The sequence below is a fragment of the Bremia lactucae genome, linkage group LG3 (assembly GCF_004359215.1).
Source record: "Bremia lactucae strain SF5 linkage group LG3, whole genome shotgun sequence".
NCBI classification, from domain to species: domain Eukaryota; phylum Oomycota; class Peronosporomycetes; order Peronosporales; family Peronosporaceae; genus Bremia; species Bremia lactucae.
The window spans coordinates 3,500,857-3,526,756 of record NC_090612.1 but is presented as its reverse complement, the minus strand read 5'-3'; the positions used below and the strand labels follow the sequence as shown (position 1 = coordinate 3,526,756).

Here is a 25,900-nt window from a genome sequence, read left to right as displayed (position 1 = left end):
TGATATTCGCCTCCATTTTCACTACGGAGGACATCAACTTTCGCTCTTGGTATCGTCTTGACTTCCTTGCAGAAGCTCGCAAATGCTTCCAGCACTTCGCTCTTTATTTGCATAGGATACACAGTGACATAACTCTTCATTATTATAAAAGTCACCATGTACCTAGATTTAGAGCCGGATAATGAAGCAGGGGTAATTTGACCAAGAACGTCTGAGCATACGACGCTATCGGAGCGCATACTCTCCCTCTCTTCCAGCACCGCCTCTCTTGTTTGAAATGTCTTCTTGATTTGTTTGGCTGTCGCACAAACTTCACAATCACCTTCCGCCTCAACCTTGGCAGGCCGTTTTTAATCATTTAATTTACTTTCGGTGTGAAGCGTGACCAAGTCGTCGATGCCACACACCAAAATCGCCAAAAGCAGCGTGGAATTCTTCATCGGCGTCCGTTTTTAGATAAAAGTGTTTGTCGATTTTCGATTCTGTCCCCACATGCTTCCCGATTTCACGTCGCATTTATCTTTGGTCATTCCAATAGTCATGTCCCGTGCAGTTGTCGCTGTTACTAAGAACAAGTTTTTGTTCAGATCCTCAACATACAGTGTCCTCTTCAAAGTTGTGTTAATCCAAGAGGTCCCCGACCATCGCGCAGCGCAACCGTTCCATGACTGAGAATTTTTAACTTTGCGCTCTTTTTTGCGCTCGAAATACACTGCGAACTTTTTATCGCGAAATATTCCACAGAGGTTTCACAATCCTTGCACAGATGGGTCAAAGCCTCGCTGTCTATAACCCGCGCGCCGCTTGCTGAAGATTTATGAAATGCAACGTTAGTCTGATTGTCGTTACTCGGCGACCCACGCTTTTATATCTGCAGTCTCTCGCGTAGTGGCCCGCCTTACCACAGCTAAAGCACGTCCCGGACGCTGCCTTTACTCTGCGCCCACGCTGCTTCCATAGCAGCTTCTTTGCATTCTTACTGTTGGCCACAGCACCGTTGTTTCTTCGATACGCGTTGACTCCTTCTGACGCACTTCTTCGGCGAACAGCTTGCTCACAAGATCCCCAAATCTAAACGATTCAATTGACATTCGAAATGCCTGGAAAAGGCTCTCGTAGCTAGCGGGAAAACTCCGAAGCATAGTAGCACATACATCTACTTCACTTGTCCTACAGCCTGCACTCTTCACATCTAACACGAGATTTTCTAAATTCATGAGCTACTCGCTGATACTCTGGGAATGTGTACCGGTAAGACGTAAACTCCTCCTTGAGCCAGAGTGGATTTGCCATGTCCTGGGTCTGATGAAAGCTTTCACGCGCGATCCACGTATCCCGCGCACTCTGTGCACTTACAACGTGCATAAAGTGCGAGGCACTGAGGTTCAGGACAATTGCCGCGTCTGCCTGCTGCTCCGTTAGTGTGGATACGGGCGCTTCGCCGGTTACCGCCGCCCACAGTTCTTTCGAATTGAGGTATATACTCATCTTGAAACTCCACAAAGTGTAGTTACTCCCGTCAAAGAGCTGCACTCTGATACTGAAATCGTTACTTGGGCTCATAACCTGAATAACGAATTACTTAACACTTGTTAAGTAGACTTGTGGTCGAAACTGCTAAACCAAAAGTGAGATTATGATTGAGTTAGATCCTATGTTTTGTAATTAGTCTTAACTTGTCTAATCAATCGTAAGTCAATCAATATGTCATTGTCCTATCAATCATCACGTCGATAAGTCTCATTTTGTATAATCAATCACAATAAGATCAATCTGTCAGTGTCCCATCCATTAGATAGGTCTTAAGTTGTTCCAACTCTAACGAGCATCATGCAATTTTTAGGTTGCTAAACAGTCACAACGTCACTTTTAACAAACTGTACTGCACAGCCGTTCCTGGTGACACTCCACGTGTTGTCGTTCCTACTCACAATGGTTTGCGCTTGCGCATCATGTATAAGTGTCACGATGCCCCAACAAGTGGGCATCGTGAACGTGAGAAAACTTATCTCACAGTAAGTCGCGACTTTTAGTGCCCCCGCCAGTATCAGTTCGTACGCAAGTACATTCGTGCTTGTGAGGTATGTTAACGGGTGAAGCCTATCCCTTCGTCCCGTGCACCTCTTCAACCTCTAAAAACATGGAATCCTTGTTTTTGTAGACAGATTCAGCAAGATGGTACATCTTGTTGCAGTACCGAGTCGATCACGGCTCCGGGCTGTACCCGTGTCTTTATCGACACGGTATTCAAACTCCATGTTTATTCCGTGAAGTGGTCTCGGTTAAAGATCCACGGTTCACAACGGAGTTTTGGCAAACCCGTATTCCAATCTCTAGGAACACGGCTGACAATAGACACTTCTGATCATCCAGAGGCGAATGGTCAGACGGAACGCGTCAATCGCGTCTTCGAAGAGATACTTCGAGGTTACGTCCAATCGTATCCGAATTGGACCGAGTATTTACGACGGTCGAATTCGCCATCAACAAATCGGTGCATGCTTCTACAACGCATACACCGTTCTTCGTGCAGGGCTTACGCCATCCGCGCATACCCACCCAATTAGAGAGATCCTCTTGTTGAAGGGGGGGCTCGCACGAGCAAAACCATTTCTGGCTCATGTTCATCGCGCATCGAAGTTAACAACGACGCGAATGATGTAGATGGCGACGCGATCGACATGGAAGATGAGAAATATCTCATGGTAGGCGCACAAAGCGCACTGAAAAAGACAAAACAAATGAGTCAGCAGAGTAATTTCTGCTGGCTCGAGAATCAGTAATCCGTTTCGTATAGGATTCCATTGCTAACGCAGCGGACCGTCAAAAACGGAACGCAGACGAACATGGAAGAGCAAATGTTCTTTCATTTAAAATTAATGATCTAGTACTACTCTCGACGGTAAACTTACCTAAGCGTGTAGTCACTAATGTGGGTAGCAGTAAACTACTACTCAAGTTTATGGGGTCATTTCGTGTACTGCATCGCAGAGGCAATGCGTACACAATAGAATTGCCACGTAGAATGCGAACGCATCCTACATTTTACGTTGGTCGGCTTCGCCCGTCCGAAGACGGATCTGGCCAACCTTTTCAAGAATCCCTAAAAGATTCTTGTGGTCACGAACCAGATTCTCAAGCTGAATCTGGAGATTCTCATGTCGCGTCCGAAGATCCTCGGAACCGCGATGAGCTGACGACAGCTCATCATGAAGAGCGTGATACTTCCCCTCGTACTCCAACATTGAGTACGCACTCTTCGAGCGGTCTTTCAACCGTTCGACATAGTGAGCTTGCACCTTCTGCTCCAACAAGCGACCCTTACCGCGCTCTTGTCCAAGATCCTCCTCCAATGCATGGTGGTAGCGTTTGAATTTTTCGATCGTCGACTCTAGATCCGGCACACGAGTCGGATCTAATTTTTCTCCTCCACCACAACCCCATTGGTGAATTTCACGGTGGTCAACGTCTCCTTGAGGAACGGAATCTAAACCACCGTTATGTGAAGGGGCAGCGATCCAATTCTCTCGTTCGCTGGCGGTTATCCACCTTCGCATGACAACTGGGGGGCTCTTTTCCAACTAGTTGTTGACGTTATGGGCCTCGTCCGTCAGTATGACGAGACCCATCCGATGGATCAGAAGGCCAACCGGAAAACGCGCGATCCTGGCGTAAATTGATTGCGAAATGTCAATCGCATCGCGCGTCTCGATAGAGATGTGAGCCCTTCACCTGGGCGAAGAAACGGAGTAAACATCCCCTTTCACTCTTTTCATGTTGTCGACACAACACAGTCAGGGATCACTCCACGTCAGGCATAGAATTCGTGCCTCACGAGACAACCGATGCAAATCAAATCTTGCACCGGCTGGAGTTTCTTTTTTAAACTTAACGCGAATCACGTTAAGTCTTTGAAGCCAGGCTTCGCGCCCAATGTTTTTGACATTGCGAATAAATGCGTTCCAGGCTTGTATTAACGGGCTTTTATCTCGCTTGTTATTGCCACTATACCATCGATGCTTAAGATAAGCATCGAGATAACATTCTTCCTCAGCGCGAAAGTTCTTCGCGCAGGGGTCAAGACCATGTAGCGTTGTCGCAATAAATAAGGGATATTTATTGTGAGGAGTGGTCTCTCCAGACAAGCTATTGATTAGCTGTTCGGGCAATAGCCACGGCTTCTTCTTAGGGGCAAGACGAGACATTTTAGTGTCTACGATCTCCTGAGTGGAACCCACTGAAGCAGGGGTACCACAAGAACTTTTATTACGATGACTTACGCAATCGCCATCACCATTCTGCGGCGGAGTCCGTCACTCAGACTCAGGATGGGGTTACGGCACGGGAGACGGTGCTGGCGATAATGAATCATTCTCATTGTCGGAACCAACATGCTGGTAGCCTCCTCGTTCGCAGGATCATAGTCAGCCGCCTGACGATGATTAGGCGACTGTTCTGCTTTCCCCGAGTCGGCCATTTCGTCCGACTCGCAATCGTGGTTGACCTCCAAAGAGGGGTCGCTTTCACGTGGCAAATCACCACGTGCACCCGCAACATCCAGAGTTGCTGGAGTAGATGATACTAAGGCAGACAAACGTCTGCCGCAAGAGACAATAATGCGTCGCCCGCGGCTGCATGTATTGCACCTGAAGGCGCCGCACTATTCGCATACCGCATGGACTTGTTAACCATGAAATAGTTAAAAATGATGGTTCTGACCAATCAACATTCTTTTCAATTAAGTGTTATTATAGTTCCTACTCTATTTAGTGACAGTCAGAGTGAATGTCGTTTAAGGGAGGGGTGATTGAACGGGGTGTATCGTTACATGAATTAACACTTAAACGTTGTTAATTAGTATATTATCGAAAAGGTAGATAACATTTGGAGAATATTACTTTACGTTGTAATTTTCGGAAAGCTTATCCATTGGTAGATATAGACCAATTGCTTGCTGGGCTTTCTTCAAAAGTCACACTTCGTGATATGATAGTTGAGCCATCAGTTGCGTTAATGAGTCTGTATGCCTTCTGTTGTTTTGCGTATCCAAGATAGCACTTCGTCCCAGAATCGTCCAGCTTCTTTCGCGTTTCTATGGCGAGAAAAGTGCATAGCACACGGTGCCAAATACACACATGTGCTCTACATGTGATTTCCGCTTAAATACCAGCTCAAAAGGACATGACGTTTTGCTTGACGAGTTCGGCAGTACACTTCTTATATGCCTCACACAACAGCGCTTGTCTAGGTCACTGTCTTTGAGCATAAATCTTGTCATTTCGACGAAAGTTCTATTCATTCATTCACCCATGCCATTTTGCTGTGTGTTCTACGGCACAGTAAACTCTTGTTAGCTCTTGCTTGATCTCGATCTGTTCACAGATTGTATCCATTCGAGCGTTTTGATATTCGCCTCCATTTTCACTACGGAGGACATTAACTTTCGCTCTTGGTATCGTCTTGACTGCCTTTATATATACTTGCTCCGCGGTCCAGTCAGCGCTGGACGCGCGCAAAGAGAGAAAGATAAGACTTTATTACATGTTTGTATTAGTATAAAATAGTTAGTGTTAAATAGACAGAACAGAAGAACTTGATTGTATTTAATACAGTTTTCGTTTAACATTCGTTAAAGCAAGTGTTTTAAAGAGAGTCTTTTTCTGCACGTACTAGTGTACATGAAGTGACGTGAAGTGAGGTGAGGCACCACTCGCACTGAAGCAGTGCAAAGTGGACTTTTACGTACGTACAAGTCGGCAGTGCCCCGTTACAGTTTGATTCATTTATTAAATACCGTTAAACTAAAGTTTGGTAGCGTCATATTTCATGCACTTTCACGAGATAGTCTGCAACTAATTTAAGAGCTCCGGAAGTCACCACATGAAAAGTTAATAATCCCCCATTATAATGTTGCATTATAGACCGTTACAGGTAGATCGTTTTTCTACCTGTAACGGGGTGTCGGCTGATTTTAGGAAGATTGACGCGAAGGTGCAACGGCTTTCTACTTTTGTTGTAAAACTATAAAGCAAATTACCAAAATTTGTGTTGCGCTTTACCTCATATATTTCTGGCTTTTTATCGTGTATTGAGCACACAATACCTCACTGTGTAGAAGTTGCATCATAACACTCGAGGTAATAACAATTACTTCGAGGAATTCTATAGACGTTTATGCCGTTGCACAATAGTCTTGTGAGACGGGTTTGACCTGTTACACTAATGTTTTTAATTATTGGTATTTGGGCGTTGACAATTTCTTCAATATAATTTATTCCACGCATTAATTTGTTTAAGCTCATCAAATATAAAACTTTCACATCTGTCGCTTCCTAAAAATCAAAAGTGTCTTATTTATTCATTTTCGAAAGCTTGTTATTTTGATTTAATAAACAAATGACCCCAAGTACGATCTAGGTGTGGAACACAAGCAACCGCCGTTAGAAATAAGTCAGATAATAAGAAATATCATACTAGTCATCGTTCTGATAAGAAGCAGCGATTTTAGTACGCCGAAGCACTTGCCAATGAGTTGCATAGCGATCCTTCAAGCAACCCTCCTTTTCATTCGCAGATACAATAAGTTCGAATGCAGCCCAATATGGTATATGTCTCCAAATTCATTGTAGCAAAGCCGATGCTGCTGCCATCTTCGCCACCCTCGTGTATCTTTTGTCCCCTACCCCTTAAACGGCAACTTAGCGAAGCACTACAGTGCGGTATCTACAAAGCCATCAAGCGTAGGAGGAGCGGTAAATAAAATTAATACTAGCGAGACTGCAGCTGTGTCTTACAAAATGGTGATTGGTTCAGTTAAGGCCCAATTAGCGCATTGTTCCTTCGACCCCACACATTGCAATGCGCTGGTTGGTCGATAATCCGTCCTAACAACGGCTGTATTCTCTCTTGCGCAAAGGCAAGACAAACCAAAACGCCGAGTCTGTGACCTATTGCTCATTAAAGAATTTGCGCTTATAATAGAAAAGTGTCAAGCGGGAAGAAGTGACTCAGGTGAGGATCATTGCAAAGCTCTTATTTTATGCACTGCCCGGCTTTGCTGGGCGGGAAATACGGCGAAAACTAATGCTTACTAACTGACTAGTCTTTCTGTTGTACCTGGTCTTCTTTTGCGTCGACAGTAGTGCATTTTCGCATTTTAAGCTTTTGCCGGAATAGTTTCTCACTCAAAACAAGTTGCTGGACAAATCAATTCCGCTAAAAAAGTCGTTTAAGCACGAACTCTTTTTGTGCCATTTGTCCCTCTTCTCATACGTCACACAGCACAACGATTAGTAGTCGTTTTTATACTTTTCTGTGCGCTTCCTGCTGTCTTTTTACGCTTGCGCTCTCGCTGCTTGCTGAAGAGAGGAACTTCGTTTAGACTGGACTTTGACCGAGTGCCCTATCTAAATACACGCACTGCTCTTTCAGCATATAGATAAACTACTGAAAGCCAGCAACGTGGCGACAATAGTAGGAAACCACCAAATTGAGCCTGACTACGACACGGGTGTGGGCTAAAAAGTGCTACGCAGAGAAATAAGACTAAGGGATCGGCAAACGCTTTCTTCGATGACAGCAGAAGGCATGCGTGCCAAACGACGGACCACGTATCAAAACATGCACGAAATCGTCAAGTTGGCGAAGAAATACTCCCCAAAGCTGGTTAAAGGTTACAGCGCAGGAAATATTTCGGTAGTCGATAAAAAAAGTTGGCTCGAAGTTTGCGACCGCAAACATCGGTAGGGGTTGTAAAGTTTTATAAAGTGTGTCGAGGAGTTCTTAAACGTAGTTTTTTTTCTATTAAAAAATGCATAGGTATGGCGCGAATTTGCGAGCGTACTATAAAGAGTGGAAGCGTCAGCCGATGGAGCCTACGAAACCAAGCTTCTGGGAGTGGCTGGACGATGAATCAATCGAAGTTGCGGGTGTTCCTCGCACGAAACTTGAACGCGAGACCGTGTTATACTGCGATACGGTTGCTGAACGCCAACAATTTGCGCTAATGGTTCAAAATGGCGTGATTGTGCATGTCGCTTCGCAACAGATTGTGGACACAGGGCCGGATGGCTGGATTTTTGTCTTACGGGACCAAGTTTTGTATGGCTCGCAAAAGGAGACGAAAAAAATTCCACGAATTCATCATACCAGTTTTGTTGGAGGCGAGTGTGTCCAGACAGCAGGCATGATGGTGATTACAGACGGGGTTATTAAAACTATTTATCCACACAGCGGTCACTATCGGCCGTCTGAGTACGAGTTGCTGGTGCTTTTGCGTTTTCTTGTGAACAATGGTGTCGATTTAAGCAATGTCAACGTGGACGTTCAGCGAATTCAGAAAGTGTATCGTCAATCATTAAACGGCACACTTGTTAAGAAGCTCGACAATGCGCATTTTTGGAACGCATATCGTGTATGGCACTATTTGGAGAGCAAACATCGAGCGTGGAAGGTTGGTCTCTTTGATGAATTGGCTGAGACAGTTGGTCGAAATTCTTTGCAACACGTAGCGCTTGAGCGGTCAGAAATCTTGGGTGATAATGTCTTGGAGAACACGACTATTGAGTCGTGTGAGCTTTCGTTCAAAGATGAAGAATCCCATCCACTCTTGCTCTTGTGCCCCGGATACGATGCTCTGAATTTTGAGGCAGGGGCGAGGCATTTTTCAACTCGCGAGCTTTAGCTGTGACTAATTTATCCGAGGCCAAAATAATAGGTCTCTTACGTCCACTACGTCTGCTCTCAATTTCAATGAAGACGGATGCACCACACACATAGTGTATTGTAGTCTAGTAGTAAGCGGATGTTTTGTAGTAAGTAGCAAGAGTAGTTTTATTCAGTTTAGGTACGGCTGGCTTTTAGTGATTAGCAGGGTAGTTTTATTCAGTATAGGTACGGCTATCTTTTAATGATTTAATTCTATAAGTTTGCGTTGACCAATTTTATTGAGGTGCCGGGTTTACTCGCTTGACGATAATGAATTGATGGGCTATAATGTAACTAGTGCGAGTGTATGTACGCATGTTACTTATTGCCAGGTAATGTGCTCCGTCAGCTGAAATTTCGGCAACGCCGATAATTCTAAGGACTTGTCTCACGATAAATGCGCTAGACTAGTTAGGACTGGATGCAGTAGAATTATTAGAAATATCGACTGGCATACCATGGATGCAGTTCGGCAAAATAGACAATACAGTGCAGCAACGAGACAAGCACATTTGCAGAGATCAACATTCTTCTCGTGTTACCTCTTGAGCATCTTTTCCTTCGTTTGCCCCGAGATTAATTCCGTAAAAAAAATGTTAGACCAGGGTCAATCACAATAATTTACTCAAAAGTTCCCTCAAACGTCATATAGACCAGAGAGTGCATCCTTAAAGCATTTAGGAAGTCAAGCCTTCGTTTAAATGAAGCGGGAAGTGACAGATCATCGATTGAGGAGAGGTGAATATTTGGTGACTATTGACGCTTCTTCCATCTGTTGTAATAAATTTCATTTGCTAATCAGAGAAAGCCTTATCACCAGGACAGCGTGGACGCTTGGCAGTCCGATTAATAATCGCCGCAAGTAGCAAAAATCGTTGACAATTCTTATGCCTTTGAGATTTGCTAGCAGAATGGAAAATTTGGTCGCGACTGGACTGCACTAACTGCTGATGTTGACAATGCAGCTCAAACGTAGAACACGAGAAATTGGAGAGCATCTCCATAAAAGGCCAGAAGAGCTCCTTGCGAGTAAAATGTATTTGGCTACTTTTAAAATTGTGTATGTGGAGTACTGTTACTCATGGTGACTTATGCACGTAATGTTTCATGTAACTATTTAAATGATGATCCTTAGCAAATGTTGACAAAGCTTAAGCAAGAAACTCTCCATGAATCTGCATTATTTGCAATAGACCATCGCGAGATTTGCCAACAGATGCCTTTTTATTTGTAAATTTCCTACGCTTGATGATAACAAGGATTGCAACAGGCGCTGCGCACTTAGTCGACCGTAGCCATGGCAACATCCTGTTCGGTGAACTTGCCCTTTTGGGTCTCCGACACGGCTCGGTTCTTGCGCTCTAGAATCTTCTTGCGGTCCTTATCAAGTTTTAGCTTCGTAATAACCACCTTCGAGGCATCAATGCCGATCGGCACCGAGGCGCCATTGGCCTTTTCGCGTACGACACGTTCGATGTGAATGACAAACTTTTTACGGTAGACTGCGGTCACACGTCCCTCACGGGACTTCTGAGAGCCACGCACGATCAAAACCTCGTCTTCCTTGCGAATAGGAAGACTGCGAACCTAAAGCATGAGAAAAGTAAGTAATCAAGAGCCTATAGGGTCGATAGTCCGAATTTATACATCAGGAGACATTACGTCCCGTGGTGATGGTAATCTACACTTACGGTTCCCGCGATGCCATGAAGTGCCAGGCTCATTAATAAGCTACTGACATGGACTTACACCGCTGAAAGTACTTGTGTACTAACTTACATTGTACTTGGTCTGCAAATCCTTGGACAGCGGGGCGCTCATAAGCACACGACGCTGAGTCGAGTGGGCGCCGAAGTGAGCCTTTCGGCTTTTGCGGCGCGACGAGGAAACGGCCGAGTTAAACTTCACTGTAGCGGCAACATAATGAATAAGCACATGATTTTCATTCTTGCTGTAAATTCAAATTCAAGCACGAACTCTTGTTATCACGTAAGAAAAGAGATACTGTGCCAATTTTGTGCCTGGAGGGGGTCGTGGAAGCCAACCAAAGTGAAGTCAAGAGTGGCGGTTCAGAAGTGACGGTTAGTGTTAGGGTAAATATTGGACCGCAAAATCAATTTATTAAATTTTAGGAACAGCTTTGTTTTATAAATTTTAAGACGCTAACGATGTGTAACCCGCATCTTACGGGGAGTTAAAAGTCCATTTTCAATTGATCGACTCGTGTTACTCCGCACCCTTGAAGGCGCGATAAGTTTTTGCTTGAAAGCATGCTGGTGCAAGAGATCAACTTAAATTTGGAGTTATTAAAGAGTGTTAGTGCTCAAAATTCGTACCTCTAGGATTAGCGTGGCAGGCTCCGTGGCAGTCTGTACGCGATGATTTTGCAAAATTTCTGAAGCAGTCAGTCGTTTTTCATAATCAGGATGCATCATCTATGCAAGACAAGCAAATGAGTACCCATTCTTTCAAGCTTTAGAGATCACCTGTACCTGTCTAATAATCTCGCAAATTTCTTTCGAATATTCACTTGAAAACGAAGGCAAAATTTCGCTTCGAAGATCATGCCACTTTGATCCTGCTTTTGGTAAGTCAATTCCTGTAGCGATTTCAAGCATCATAATACCTGCAAATAGAAAAAGCCATGTCAGATTAACTCCGAACTCTCAGCAAGAGCTTATGAAAAGATTACCAAGACAAAAGATATCCGCCGATGGTCGTCGATCAGCACTAGATAGCAGCTCCTTTGCCATATACTTTGCATCTCCTTCAAGATTGCTTAGCATACCCGTCGTTATAGTCGACGTCATAACTTTTCCAGCCATGCCAAAGTCGCCAATCTTTAGTCGCCCGTCCCCCGTAATAAAAATATTCTCAGGTTTAATGTCCAAATGCACAATATTGTGGTCAGCAAGAACTTTAAGACCTCCTGTAACATCCCGTATAATACTCCACAAGTAATTTTCAGGAAGGATCTGCCTGTTTCGCATCATGATAAAATCCTGCAAGGTGCCTCCCTCGCATAGCTCCATTTGCATAAAAAAGAATCCTGCAATGTAGCACACGTGTCATTAGCTTACAAATTGCCACGATAGAAGCATCAGAAGCAACCTTGACGTACCATTCTCCGTCCAAGCTTGATAGTACTGCACAATATTATCAAAATTGTCGCGCGACGAGGTCAAATCTTCAACGATCATAATCTCCTGAGCCAAAAGATCACTAGTTGGACAAATATAGGCGTCAGCACGCGCAAACGAATACATTTTGCCATAACAAATCTCTTACCGTTCAAGATCGTTTCGCAGCACTTGCTTTGACCTCTTCACTGCAAATAGCGCTCCACTTCCTGGTTCTCGGACCTATATCTCATTGTACGAGTAAGTCACGAATCATTCAAGACGAATATACAATTTCTTACAATACCTTGTATACTTCTGCTGAAACACCTGCTCCAAGCCACTGAATGGTTTGTGACTCATCAAATGAATTGACGAAATCATTCTAATTGTTTCACTCAACACAACAACGAATGAGGCACCTCGACATCGCAAGAATCACCATAAGAACCTACCGGAGAATTATCAATTGTGAGCTTTTTCAACACAACCTTGTGCAGCTGAAGACGTCGTCGAGCATGCGTGGGACTTTTCATTGACAAGGTCGTTCCAAGGTCATGGCTCAGTAACGTTGCTGGACTCGCACACGGCGGTGACACGGACCGGCTACCTCTGCTCCAGTAGCACACCCATACCATAATTAGAATGTACCAGCTATTGTCCTTGTTTCGTAATTACGCACCGTTTCGCAAGCTCTGATCTCCGGTGAGACGTCGGTGTTCTCTGCTCGGAATTAGATCGTCGCTGTTTCGGCATTGTGCTTCGTGGCAACACCAGCCGACGTAAAGATAATTGTTTCGTATCGCGTAGACCCATTTTCTTCATTACACCCTTACGAAAGCGAGATTTTCCGCTAAATGCCGCCGCTTCAGTGCACTTCGAACCCTGGCGAGGTGACTCCTTGCTCTTGTCATACTGCATGCAACGAATTTTTGGCTCTTTCTTCTCAATTGATTGATCTTCCTCGTCACTACTTGTAAAAATTATTGCTTTTTCGACGTGAGCGGATGATGCTTCCTCCATCGCAGCATGCAACGAGCGCGCCCGCATTGGCGATGGCGTTGCCAGCTTTCGTGCCATTTAGGTCGTTTTCTATTAATGGGTACGTACCCATCATTAAACCAATCAGAAATGGTGAAAACGTTGATTTTTCGTCACAAGCAGCTACTCAGTCTTAATCCCTTCAACGAGAGATGCTTAGCAAGATCTCACATTGGCTGGCAATGCGTCGTGACGACAAGAGTGTCACGTTCGATGCTTGCGCTCAGGAGCGCTATCATGCGCTGGTATTGATACGTAGGCAATAATATAGCGGATAAGTTCTAAGAAACGGTATTTTTATTATCTAGACGCGGCTGAAGAACGCCACACTAGACGTGCTACACAAGGAAAATGCCGCAGATGGTGCTGATAAAAGTAAATACGTAGAGGGTTTACCGATGGTATCACTTCCTCGCGAAAAGCGCTTGCCGCTGACAGAGCGTGATTCTTGTGTTGGCGAGCTTTGTACGTTGAATTCGTACAAATGGCTCTCGAAAGATGCTAAGGAATTTAACCACTAGGTGTGGCACTTGACGAATGTTTAATTTTGGGACTGAAATCCCGCAGCAACAGTGAGCAGCCGTGTTGGTGGCATGTGCTATCTGCGAGCACGCTCATCCTCGACGAACCGACGCTGGTACAGAGTGTTCTATCGGCAGCATTTCTATCAGAGGTTGGCTTGCATGTTATTCGAAACCTTTGAGCTCATGTTGTCTTATCGAATTAATTTTTTGATAAATGGATTAGACCGATGTAGAGAAAGCGCGCTGCTGGCTCAAGATTGCCTTGAACAACCATACCATCGAATCAAGTATAATGGTTAGCATTGAGCGCACGTATCGATGTTTTCGTGCAAGCTGTTGACTGTTAGCGTTTTCTTTGCACACTGATGTAGATGATATTTTCCATGACTTGTGAAAAATTAATTCGTAGTCATTACGAAGAATGGTCACTCGTTTGCTGCTCAGAGGGTCTAGGATTATTTTTAGAGCTTGTGATTGCGCTTCGAGACGTGCATTTTGCCATTGAAGTCAATGGCGAATCGTTTCGTGTATCAGAACAAGCAAAAGTCTTGGAACCAAAGTTGATTTCGGAAAATGTGAATGGAGACATCGTTGCTTCAATTACAGATGCAGACATTGCTGCAGCAGTTGGTTCAAGTAAATCATTTCTTGATTCTGAATTTGTTCAAATCGAGAATATTGTAGACGAGGAAAGACCAAGTACTGAGATCAGTGCGATCGAGGAAAAAGACGACGAATTTGTCCACATGTCTTCGGGCTTGTTTGCATATCGTCTTCAAGGCATTAAACCGTGGCAGTACGTCTTTGGCGTCAGTTTAGCCTCTCTCTCGAAAAATTCACTTCACAGTCGGTACGCTCTGATTGATCCGCTTTTGGCGCTCCCGAACATTTTGAATGATTGCATTGCGATAATAGAAGAACATCCACACACTCCGCGATTGTTTCGAGCTACAGTCTTGAGCGGGCGCTTAAACCAACTACGAGAAATGGTGGAGACGAAAGGCTCAGTGCCGCGAGACTTGGACCCGCGATGCGCAGGAGCATTGGTATTGGATTTTTTGAGAAATTTGCCCAACTCGGTTGTGACGAATGACAAATACGATGCATTCGTGGCTGCTGGACATTTACGTGATGAAGATGCAAGTATTCGAAACATAGCATGCTTAGTGAATGATTTACCTGTGCACTGCCAGGTCGTATTGATGCGAGTCATTGGTTTGATGAAAATGTTGCAGCAGCCAGAGAATTCCATTGATAATGGCGTCGATTTGCTTACAGCATCCAGTGTCTTAGCACCCGTTATTGCATTCAAAAATGATTCCGGACTTATTGTGCAATCTGAAGAATCACGCATGAGTACGCACTCACAATTTCAAGAGGTACGATATGCAGCAGTTGGTGCTCAAGTTGTGGAAAGGATGATTGAGCACTTTTCGATTATCTTTAATGGTGTACGTGTGCAAGTTGATGATGCACTGGAACGTTTAGAGGTCAAAAAGAAAGCTCTTGGCATGGTGTCGCATCAGATGAAACTTCAACCAAATATGGCATCTTTGTCGGACAGGCAACGCGTAAACGAGATGACTCGATTCTTTCGCGATTATTTACTAAAAGGGGACAACAAATTATGGCCGGGTAAGGTGTGTAATTCATTGACAATGTATTCAGACTCCGAATGTGGTTTAAACATGGAGGCTCTTTCTAGCTCCGAGCAGCTACCTACACAAACATCGTCACCATTAAGTTCTACTAGTAGTGGAGCGACCTCCTCGGCAGCTTGTGATCCAATTGAGCGGGAACTCGTTGGTATTTGGGAACAATTTGGTTTTAATAGGCCAAGCATTTTAAGTAATTTTGAAAAGGGTGGTATGCTGCTACTAGGAGCTCTTTTATCGTGGTTAAAATCTGATTCAAATGCATTATCGCTACTTAAGATGCGTGCACTACCGTCTGAGCTCCCGACTTATGATGCTGGCTTGGTGGCTTCGTCTATTTGTGAGTCTTTGGTGAAGCTCCTGAAACTGGTGTAAGCTGCCATTTTGCTTTATCAATGAAGATTTTTTCTACTAAGCTGACATTTTTTGAATAATTTCAGTATTGATTCAAAGCATTCAGAGATCGACATTGTGGCTTTGTCGTTGGAACCATTTTGGAAATTGTTTGACGAAGAAATGTACTTTAACAAGCTATTTATGTTGATGTTTCAAGTATTTGACCATCTATGGAGTAAGCTTGATCCAAAAGCAGCATCTTTCACCCGCGTGATTACTGAAACTGAAGAGATTATTCAAAAATTGTTGAATAGATCTCCTTCCACCGTGAAAGACTTGCAAGCCGCATGGAAAGAGGAAACAAGAATACGTCATTTTTATAAAAACGAAGAAGCGGGGAAGATGGAAAGGCAAGCAAAATTGGTCGAAAAGGAAGTAAAGAAGGCCACAGTGCTTTCAGAACCGTCACACGATTCATCGTTATTCTGCATTTCAAAGAAGAAGCCTTCAATCGCCTATGATTTAAACGATTACACATCAAAGCTGATTGATTCGTCCAGCATTTTAACAATCGAGCATCTCGCATACATTGATCGAGCACTGCCAATAACAAGTCAATTGTGCCGGTGGTTTCGAATTTATAGTGTCGAGACAAACGGTTCTTCATTGGAGACACTACTTTTACTAGCGAAAAAGCAAAGTCCAACCTTATTGGTGGTCAAAGATACCAAGGCAAATGTATTTGGTGGGTTTGCGTCAGACGAATGGCATCGTGCGTTTCATTATTATGGAACAGGTGAATCCTTTTTATTTTCTTTTGCGAATCAAAGCGCTGCGGGTGGATTTGTGAAATACCACTGGAGTCGAAAGAATAGTTACTTCATGCTTTGTTCCGACGAATCCTTGATTATGGGTGGCGGCGGCAACTTTGGGTTGTTTCTGGTAGGTGGAGGAGACCTTGCTTGCCTTTGAAACATTCAAGATAATAAACGTGAGTATTAATTCTACGCTATGCTTAATGTGTGTAACTCTAGGATAGTGACTTTTCAAGGGGGACAAGTGGCGCCTGTGAGACGTTTAATTCGCCTCCATTAACCGTCTCGCAAGAATTTTCTTGCGTTCAGGTTGAGTTATGGGGTTTTACTCTAGGTGAAAAACCCACTGAACTAAACCAGCGACACAAGAAGAGTGTGTTGGGTTAAATTCAATCCACATATTATTTACTTTTAACTTGGTGATTAACTCGTGTTAGCACGCCTGTTTACCGAACAAGCTCTTCGAGCGCATGGGTGTCTTGTAAGATTGTTGGCAACCGTAAATAGTGAACATACACAATGACAGCGTTCCTAGAACCTTGCCATTTTTCTGGGCAGCAGTCATTGCTTGTCGAGGTCGCTATCGTGGGGCACCAATTGGCTATCAAGCTCAGCCTCGAATTTCCGAAAAGGGGCTTCAACAGCTTCGCGCTACATATAAGCATTAACCGACAAGTGACAATATAATAAGAATTTACAAAACAGCGTTCGAAAAGTAGACAAACCTCTTTGGCAGTAGGTGTCGCAGTCGCTTGCAATTGCGGTTGCAACTGCTCAAGTTCGTGCTGAAACATTTCGATAAACCGTTCGAGGATACGCTTTAAATATATCTTGAGCGCAGCACACGCTGCATCGGACGTTCGATCATGAAACAAAACTGCTTGAATGTTCTCTATTTGAAGCGAAATCATCACGAGTCCGCCAGAAGCAATCTGCACAAGATTAAGGCTCATTATTGGTACATCCAAAATTCACATGAATACTAATAGACTTATACGGGCATCGGGCTGCTGCCATACCGCTCTTTCTTGTCTCTTTTGCTCGAGTCAAAGTGCACCTGCACCACCTCTGTGTACATTTAAGCCGTCATTCAGAAAGACCAAAATTGAAATAATACCAACCCCCGCCGTCAATTTCTCGCGCGAATTGCGTAAAGGACATTACCAGCGCATCTACTCCCTCTGCATGAGCCTCAGCGTTCCACTTCCATTGGTGTGTAAACAAACACACGCCCGATTGAAGGTGTCGTACTTTGACCATGCGCAGTTCACCAAGCAGCGGGTTCATTAGTTTTTAGAGTTAATTGTAAAGTCTCGATCTGATTCAACACAATTCTGACATATTATACCGATTGAACGATAAAGGCAAGCATTATGAGTGGCATCAAGGCAACGTATACTTTTCATGGCAAGGTCGTGCATGCGTTCGAAAGCTTTCCAAGTGCGGATGAGGCTTCTAATGAGTACAATGCGCTACCTGGCAATGAAAAGCTTAATCATTCGTTTTCGGGCAAGGTGGACGGAGGCAAGCCCGTGCCGGAGCTTAAGTCATCTGGTCCATACGCCGCTATGGTCACGGCCATTAAGGTAAGAGCAATACTATGAACTGGCAAAGGTTGATACAATTTAGAATTTGCTGTTGCATTACTATATGTCAGCGAGCTAAAGAAGACAGCGAAAAGTTTCTAAAAGACCGCATCGAGAGCCCCTCGAACAAATAAAATGACCTTTATCTTAATTTTTACAAATGACGTATTTTTTTGTTACCCAATGAAAGGTTATTATTGTATAAACAGACGTCATACTAAAAGGTGCTCCTACTCAGTCTCGTTCCACTCAGGAAGCGGCATGTGCTCAAGCTCGCGGTACGATCGGTCCGTTACTTTATGCCGCTTCTTATAGCGGCGCTTGACGTTAAGAACCGGAGCTCGAAAAATAGGTTTGAGACTCGGAATTTGAGGTGCTGTGTGTGTACGTAAGTGACGCGTCGGATGATCAGTTGGAATGATTGTGTGCCTTTTCATAGTGCTTTTTGCAGCGACTTTGGACAGAATCAAGGCCTCCGAAGTTTTGAGATGTTTGGGATTAGTACACTCGGAGCAAAACCATGGGATTCCACGCGGCGGCACTATAGCGAGGTTTGTGCAATTGAGATGAAAAGCAGCAGGACAACCATCGCAGCAAATGAGTTCGCCGGCGAGGCCACAGCGAAAGCATGCATCTTCGTTCAAGTCATTCTACAAAGTTGGTGTCAAGATACTTAGTTTGGATAATAAGATCACCTGGGTTTTTTTCAAGGAGCAACTTACTTGATCCGTGTTTGTAAAAATATGGTTCCCATTTACGCGATCAATTAGACGCTGGATACGATCGGAGTCTATAGATACGGATATGCGCTTGTTCCACTTTGACCTGCATTGAGAAAATGCTACAAGCTCTTGAATGCCACGAGCTCGTGCTTGAGCCAGTCCCGGTCTTTGGTGAATCAAACGCATTCTTGTCGGCTTTGCCGAAGTCGCCATCTGCTCAACATGACTGCGCTTCACAATAAAGCAATCCGATCCTTGCCGTCTACCTGGCAAAGGCGAAGGGGTCTTTGTATTCATGTCAAATGTCCAATCACACTTGCCTCCGCAGATGAAGCTTTGATGCGCTCTCATCTCTGGAAGATGGTCACCCGCTATGAATTTCTTATACCAGTTGCGTTTCCGCAATTTCATTTCGACAAAAGTGCTTGGTATTGCGTATGGCGGTGTGCGTGATTTATCTTCTTCGGTTGTTGTTGAGCACACGGACGCTGGACTACTTGATGGCGTGTTGTGTCGCAAAATCGTCGCATCAACTCGATTCTCTTTCGTATTCTCATTACTACAGCGAACTCGATGGCTCAAGAACAAACGACGATCACGATAGCCGTAGTCATCCCACCAAGAATCCACCATTTGGGAAGTTTTTAATAGCGCCAACGATGTCAAGTGAACAAAGCGTTTCAGCTCGGGTGGTTCGTTGTCAACGAGCTCTTTTTTCCTTGGTCTTGTAGGACACGGAATAGGAGAAGTGTGTGAAGTCAGTTTCGAGCGCTTGAGACCAAGCTTTCCGGTACATGCAGTCGATCCACACTTGCAATCCGCTGCCTCGCCGAAATGTGAAAAGTTGTAATTAATCGTAATTTCCTCGTTTGGTGCGATATTCCGACGCGCAAAGATACCAATACGCTGGATGCCGTCCACGTTCCTACGAGTTACGAACGTTGAAAGGTGTTAATAAAATCAACGATTAAGAGGCCGGTTATCGTACCATTTTTGGGTAACGCTATTGGGATCGCAACTGTGGTTTATAAATCGCGATTCATTACTGCGGGATTTCGCATCAATAACTGTGTTTTTTTCCAACTCCATCATATAAAAATTAACCTACCCAGTGAAAATAAAGTGAGTGAAGACCCGCGAAAGAGTTGGATGTTGCAAAGCCAAACTCACCTCGCCATTCTTTCGATACTTGGCCATTCTTCGTTCGCATTCTTTATTATCAACCACTTCACCGACGTATTCGATCACGAATTCCCCCGCTCGAATGGGCTCATTCGTAAACAGCCCGAAGCCAGGACCGACAATATATTCGACACGCATAGATTTAAGTTTTCGTCTCTTAATAGCCCGATTACTACACAAAGCCGGATCAGGTGCAGAACACGTTTTATCCGAACAACTGATGAACAACATTCGGTTGTAACATCCTTCACCACAATAAACAACGTCGTCTGTTACACGATGTAATCCCAATTGATCAGAAACGTCCTTATCTTCGAGCTCTTTTTGAGCTTTAACACTGGCTATCATGGTTGTGCGCTTGGTTGTGAATTTATAGATCCCTTCGCAACACGTGCATTTGTGGACAGGAAAGTCAGCAATGGGCATCGTACTAGACACATAGACACACCGACTGATCTTTCCAAACGGTGGTGGTCGGCGTACCCATTGACGTTGTTCGAGACTTTGAAGCTCTGTTTTCTTGAATGGCAATCGAAACTCCTCGAGGCTTTTCCAGATTGAAAAGTAAGCTGTTTCTTGGTACTTATCATGCAATGGAAGCGGTGGCGGCAATCGGCTCACATCGTTCTCAAGGAGTTGCAAGAAGACTGTTGTCTCGGTTTCTAGCAAGTTCTGCGGTTCTGTCTCAATTATGAGCTCGAGGTTTGAAACAATCTTGGGCTCCTTCTTTTTGGCTGGTCGATTTGAATTACGTGAAATCTTCTTGAGGTTACACTTTTGAATGATAGCTTCGCGTTTGCGCTTTCTGGCAGGACCCTGCCATCCGGTCGGCTCCGGAGGCATCGTATTTATAAAAGCTTTTTCGCTGACACCGCCCACAGTTTGACTGGGTGGCGCCAAAATTGACCGCGTAAAAAAGTTAAATTTGTACGTGTAAGTAAGTATCACGTCAATCTGAAATTTGAGGAATTCATTTTTCAAGGATACAAATGTTTAAAACACCCCGATTCTTACACATTTAAATAAATCATCTCATGGCGAAGTTACAAGAACGATTCGAGATAAATAATAGGAAAAAGGACCCGACTACTCCAGTGGCAATAAAATCCTGTGAATCGATGAAAAGCCTGCTTATAATCGGCTTCGAATGCCTTTGCCTATCCAAATAATACTGATGTGGATTAGCAATGATGAGAGCCGAGAAGATCATTGCATGAATCTAACCACGTTATAGATTATAACATTATACAGTGTCAAGATCATTCCTTTTCGCAAGCACAAGATCGGTATGTTTTAAATCATTGTGAAGCGCTCTATCAAAAAAAATGCTTGCCCAAATCAATAAAAAGAGTCGTTGCTTCTAGTCTCGAGCTTGCGCTTCTCGAGCATTAACATCATCGAGCTTTGCTGCAAGCATCTTCACAACCTCCAGCTCATCAAAGTCTACTTGCGCCTTCTTAAGCACACCACGAATGTAGAGACGACACGAGTAAAGAGACTTCTTGGTGCCTTCTTTCAAATAGTCGTCGGCCAGTCGAATGGCAGCAGCACAAAGATCCTCAACCTTGCGCTGTTCGCGCTCCCAGCCCGCCACTTGCAATGCGCGGCATTGCTTCAAGCGGCAATCACGAGCTTTATCAGCACGGCCTGCGACGCCATCGTTAAAGCGCGCATACACTTGCCACACCTTGGGATCATTGGTAACGATCGATGTAATCCGGCCAAGTAGCATTGCTAATTGCTTTTTATAGTGCGAATCCGACCGCAAAGGAGTCGCGTCCATGGCTATTGCCCCCTCGTCAAGCTCCAGCAAGTCTTCAGCGTCACTCATTTCATCCCTTTCGTCGTCAGAGCCAGCAGTTTTCATCAACTCAACTCCATGCTGCACCTGCTTGAGGGAATCAGGATACACAATCGCCTCTACGAGCCATGCAAGCATTTCAGTATCAATAGGACGTTTATGCTTGCCACGCATATCAAGAAGCTGATGCATTGCGTACATAGCTTCGCCATAGCGTTTCGTCTCCATGGCACACAAGGCAAAGTTTTCCCACATTTGCCACATATGACGCTTTTGTTTCAACCCTTCTTCAAACACTGCAAAAGCCTCGGCGTAACGTTGATTGTGTAAATGAATCGAGCCCAAGTTGCCCCATGCCTCGCCATTGTCTGGTTCTAACTGCACCACACGAGTAAATGCACGCATAGCAAAGGCCCAGCGATGAATGCGCATGGCAATAGCGCCTAGAGTGAACCAAGCCCCCGTATGCATTGGACCGACAAGCACGGCATCCTTGTAGTGACTGATTGCTGTTTCGTAGTCTCGTTTTTCATAGTAATAGCGTCCAAGCGAACGTTTTGCACGAGCAAAACGTTGTTTTGAGAGTCTCCACGACGTCTCATAGTGGGATGGTTCCTGAGTAAGGTCTCCGAGTGTAACCCACATGAATGGAGTCGGCACAATTGCTAAGCGCTCGCGTACGAGCTTTTCGGCGCGCGTTGGTTTATCTAACAATTGATAGCACTTGACCACGTCATCCCACATTTCCAATTCTTCGCAGATTGCCACGGCACTCCCAAGAACTCCGAGCTTAAAGTAGCGCTCGGCCAAGTCACGCTTTAATGCATATCGTGGAGGAAAAGCCAATGCATATACGAATTGCATGCGCTCGCGAGCGGGTGCGGCGTCGGCAATGGATTCGAGAGTATTCTGCGTGATCGTAAGTCGTGTCGTGTGCTGGTCAACAAGCGCTTGCATCTGCAACACAGCGCGTTCGCGACGTTTTGAGCTTTCGCACTCGAGCCATGCTCGTTCTAATAGCGCTGTCGAGTAGACCATCCAATTGTTTGGATTTTCCAGCACACGCGTGACATAAGGCAGCATTTCTTCGCGCGTGAGGCCATCATTCGCGTTACTATTCTTCACATCAAGACATAATCCTAACAAGACAATTTGGTCGACAATTTGTAAATTCGCCTGGTGCGTAAGCTTGTGGTCTTCAAATGCAATACCCTCTAAAAGATAATTGTCTGGATCCACTTGGTCCAAGTTAATATTGCGATACGAGGCGTCCCCGTCAAGCACAAGCTGTTCAAGGTGCTTTTCCTCAAGAGTGCGACTAGCGTCAGCACTAGGAGCGCTATCGCTTGGATTCTTCTCCCCTTGTGCGTTCATTTGCGTACCGCCGAAATCCACGTGTGTCGACGTTGCCATTGCTGTTGCGTAGACCGATGCGTCGTTGTCATTTGTCGCAGGATGAATCTTGGACGCAGCAAGCAAGACCATTTGAGCGACACTCTTTTGTTGATACTTGGTGCGTTTGCCCATCGATCCGCTAAGTGCGACATTGACACCGGCAATGTCTTTTGCACGTGCAAATGTTGCTTTGCCATGCTTGTTCTTGTCGAAATAGTGCTGCGTGAGGCCCCATTCCACGTACGCAAGGGCGAGGAGATACTGAGACTTGGTTTCAAGAGCAAAAAGCCGAGTCGTGTTGACGGTCTTGAGATACCCACGACGAGCTTCGAACCACAAGGTGTTTGACGGCTGTTTGGTCAGCAACAAGCGCTCGTGCGCCACGGCGGCACGTGCATTCCACCACGAAGCCGACGCAATTGTTCCATTCAACTTGCTTAAAGCACAGACGGCAGCGCCACGACCTATGTGACGCTTTCCTGGCCCTTCCACGACATGATCCGACACTTCATTGTCATTCTGGCCACTCACGACTTGAGTCGCCGCGATTGACCAGTTATCGTAATCAAAGTTGCCTACAAAACTCAGAAAGCAGCGACCAACGAGAAGAAATTGCGGGTATTGGCAGATCGAAAATGGACTTTCACCGTCCACTTGTAGCGCCACAAGTGCTTCGCTGTGTGACTTGAGGTCGTCGCGTTCAGTAGAGAATGTCACGAGACGCGTGCATAGCTCCAGTATGTTGCACAGCGTTTCCGTTTCAAATGCCGGTCCTGTATAATTCGCTTGCACGTACATGTTAAAGAAGGCTATACCAACAAATAGAATCTCATAAAAAGCCACGAGGCGATTCTCGACAGTGTCGCATTGATCCAGGAGGTAGTTTTGCAGTGTCGATGCGATGCTATTACAAATATGCATGTCCTCGTCTTCAATCGAGTGTCCTTCTCTTCGCATTTGGACGACAAATTGCAAAAGCTTGTGCGCCTGTGGCAGACGAAAGACGCTCGCATACTCACCCTCGCAGATGAGTTTCGCCATTGCCAGTAGTGGACCAATTTCGTCCATATCCTTGAGCGCCTGCTGTTCATTGATGATAAATTTATAATCACTCTCAAGCACTGCGCGCTCTACAGGTAGTAATTGCTGCTCCAGAAGTTCTAAAGCAGCGCCAAGTGAGCCGTCAGCGGCCGAATCCTGCATCAGGTTTCGCTCCGCTCGTCCAACCTTTTTTTTATGACAATTGCCTAGAAATTTTCCAAAACAGTCCTCTTTCTTAGAATTTAAATAAAATGTCCTCTTATGTAGAAACGATTCTTTCAGCATGGCGGACCTTGAGCAGGACGAGTTAACGACCATGACACCGGCGCAGAGGAAACTATTTGAGCTGCGTATGAAGATGAACGCAGGAAGGAAAGCAAACAAGCAGGTTCAGTGCAGTTTCATTGACTGCAGGTTTGTGGGGTTTACTTGAGCTGTGCTCGTGTTTTCGCAGGAGGTGGCGGCGGAGCACGATCGTTTACGTAACAATGACAAGAAAGCCAGGAGGGAAGAGCAATACAAAAAAAGAGAGGTTTGCTTTCTCCCTTGATCTTGAAGAGAATCGCGTGGACGTTGCGCGAGCGTGTGTTGATTACTTGCCTTTTTCACGTCAGGAAAAGAAGCTGGTTGATGCAAATGGCAAGATTCATCTTTACGAGACGGGTTTGTTGAATCGCATGCATAAAAGTAAGCCGAGATTATTGCTGACATACTGGATTTATAATTTAGCCGAAATTGCAGCAATGAAGGCTAGTAAAATGAGCAAGAAAGAGAAGCGAAAAGCTGCTTTTGGGTGGGATGTATTTAATCAAGACTCGCTGTACAAGGGTTACAAAAAGCGCCTTGCAAATTTGCCTGTGTCTGAAGAGTCTGTTGTCGCTGTGATTACTACTCATGGAAATCCACTTGGTGATGAGCTAACCTACGGCAAGAATGACAAAGTGGAGGAGGTATGGTTTCTTAATTGCCTTATGCTCTGTGTTGGGAGCTTTGAACATTAAGATTTGCTAACAAGAAAAATGTGTACTTTGCATGATTACAGGCTAATCTCGAGCGCATGGCCCAGGAATTGGAGCAGTGCATCAAATCGCGCAAGAAATTTAGTCGCCGACGCCAGCACTATGAGGGCGAAGACGTCGATTATATCAATGGCCAAAATCGCATATTTAACCGGAAGGCCTCTCAGGCTTTCGACAAGTACACGGTGGAAATTCGACAGAATCTTGAGCGTGGCACAGCACTTTAGCTCCCTTCGCTACATCTAGCCACTTCTGGTTAGTTTAGCAGTTAATTGCGCTTTTTTTGCAATGATAATCTTTACGTGTGAATTACATATTTAAGTCATAGAATGTGCAATCGGTAAATCGGTAAATCGGCCCAAAATTTCATACATTTATGACAGCGCCCAAAAACTGTAACGGGGTGTATCGTTACATGAAATTAACACTAAAGGGTTGTTAATAAATATATTATCTAACAGGTAGATATATTTGGAGGATATTATTTTGAATAGTAATGTTCAGAAATCTTATTCATAAATACGTATAGGCCATTATATCTATTCATCCCGCAGACTAATCAACTGAATATATAAACAAAAGAGAGAGACAGATAAGATAAGATAAGATTTCAATTGGATGTTTAGTATTAGTTAATAATTAATTTAGAGTTAACAGAAAGAAAGAAGAGATACTTAATTATATTAATACAGTTTTCATTTTACCCTCTTTAAGCTAGTAACCTTAAAGAGAAGTCTTCCTCTGCACGTACTAGTGTACGTGGAGTGACGTAAGGCACCACTCGCAACTGATGCAGTGCGAAGTGGACTTGTACTGAAGCTGTAAGCGGGCACGTCGTAACGCGGCCACACTCTACTTAGGCACACACCCTAGCACAGCGAGGAAGCGTGTAACGGGGCACTGCGACTTGTACTGTTTCAGTACAAGTCCACTTCACACTGCTTCAGATGTGAGTGGT

The 25,900-nt window shown here is 44.6% G+C and overlaps 7 protein-coding genes across 7 annotated transcripts; 3 read left to right on the top strand and 4 right to left on the bottom strand.

Moving 5' to 3' along the window:
- The first annotated feature begins 7,004 nt into the window (after positions 1-7,004).
- On the top strand, positions 7,005-8,940 carry CCR75_007946 (uncharacterized protein). The gene is made up of 2 exons (XM_067966002.1): positions 7,005-7,742; positions 7,819-8,940. Exons 1-2 carry the CDS (start codon positions 7,573-7,575, stop codon positions 8,681-8,683), a joined length of 1,035 nt encoding a protein of 344 aa, XP_067815419.1. The 5' UTR covers positions 7,005-7,572; the 3' UTR covers positions 8,684-8,940.
- A 610-nt stretch (positions 8,941-9,550) lies between these two features.
- Positions 9,551-12,905, bottom strand: CCR75_007947 (uncharacterized protein; the record flags this gene model as incomplete). The annotated part of the gene is made up of 10 exons (XM_067966003.1): positions 9,551-10,293; positions 10,486-10,613; positions 10,895-10,979; positions 11,043-11,141; positions 11,199-11,332; positions 11,399-11,755; positions 11,828-11,928; positions 11,995-12,068; positions 12,281-12,437; positions 12,508-12,905. 10 exons carry the CDS (start codon positions 12,903-12,905, stop codon positions 9,988-9,990), a joined length of 1,839 nt encoding a protein of 612 aa, XP_067815418.1. The 3' UTR covers positions 9,551-9,987.
- Positions 12,906-13,024: 119 nt separating this feature from the next.
- Positions 13,025-19,884, top strand: CCR75_007948 (uncharacterized protein). The gene is made up of 10 exons (XM_067966004.1): positions 13,025-13,111; positions 13,175-13,331; positions 13,388-13,539; positions 13,614-13,685; positions 13,762-15,416; positions 15,486-16,323; positions 16,416-16,853; positions 16,929-17,128; positions 17,194-17,782; positions 17,854-19,884. Exons 9-10 carry the CDS (start codon positions 17,570-17,572, stop codon positions 17,914-17,916), a joined length of 276 nt encoding a protein of 91 aa, XP_067815102.1. The 5' UTR covers positions 13,025-13,111; positions 13,175-13,331; positions 13,388-13,539; positions 13,614-13,685; positions 13,762-15,416; positions 15,486-16,323; positions 16,416-16,853; positions 16,929-17,128; positions 17,194-17,569; the 3' UTR covers positions 17,917-19,884.
- Positions 16,758-17,483, bottom strand: CCR75_007949 (uncharacterized protein; the record flags this gene model as incomplete). Its single annotated transcript, XM_067966005.1, has 4 exons — positions 16,758-16,847; positions 16,922-17,128; positions 17,194-17,264; positions 17,318-17,483. The coding sequence occupies 4 exons, from the start codon at positions 17,481-17,483 to the stop codon at positions 16,758-16,760; spliced, it is 534 nt and encodes a 177-aa protein (XP_067815101.1).
- CCR75_007950 (uncharacterized protein) lies at positions 18,013-19,593 on the bottom strand (the record flags this gene model as incomplete). Its single annotated transcript, XM_067966006.1, has 3 exons — positions 18,013-18,432; positions 18,505-19,429; positions 19,493-19,593. The coding sequence occupies 3 exons, from the start codon at positions 19,591-19,593 to the stop codon at positions 18,013-18,015; spliced, it is 1,446 nt and encodes a 481-aa protein (XP_067815421.1).
- A 1,162-nt stretch (positions 19,885-21,046) lies between the features above and the next one.
- On the bottom strand, positions 21,047-24,208 carry CCR75_007951 (uncharacterized protein; the record flags this gene model as incomplete). Its single annotated transcript, XM_067966007.1, has 1 exon — positions 21,047-24,208. One exon carries the CDS (start codon positions 24,206-24,208, stop codon positions 21,047-21,049), a length of 3,162 nt encoding a protein of 1,053 aa, XP_067815422.1.
- Positions 24,209-24,375: 167 nt separating this feature from the next.
- On the top strand, positions 24,376-25,327 carry CCR75_007952 (uncharacterized protein). The gene is made up of 3 exons (XM_067966008.1): positions 24,376-24,586; positions 24,653-24,873; positions 24,966-25,327. Exons 1-3 carry the CDS (start codon positions 24,412-24,414, stop codon positions 25,167-25,169), a joined length of 600 nt encoding a protein of 199 aa, XP_067815069.1. The 5' UTR covers positions 24,376-24,411; the 3' UTR covers positions 25,170-25,327.
- The last annotated feature ends 573 nt before the right edge of the window (positions 25,328-25,900 follow it).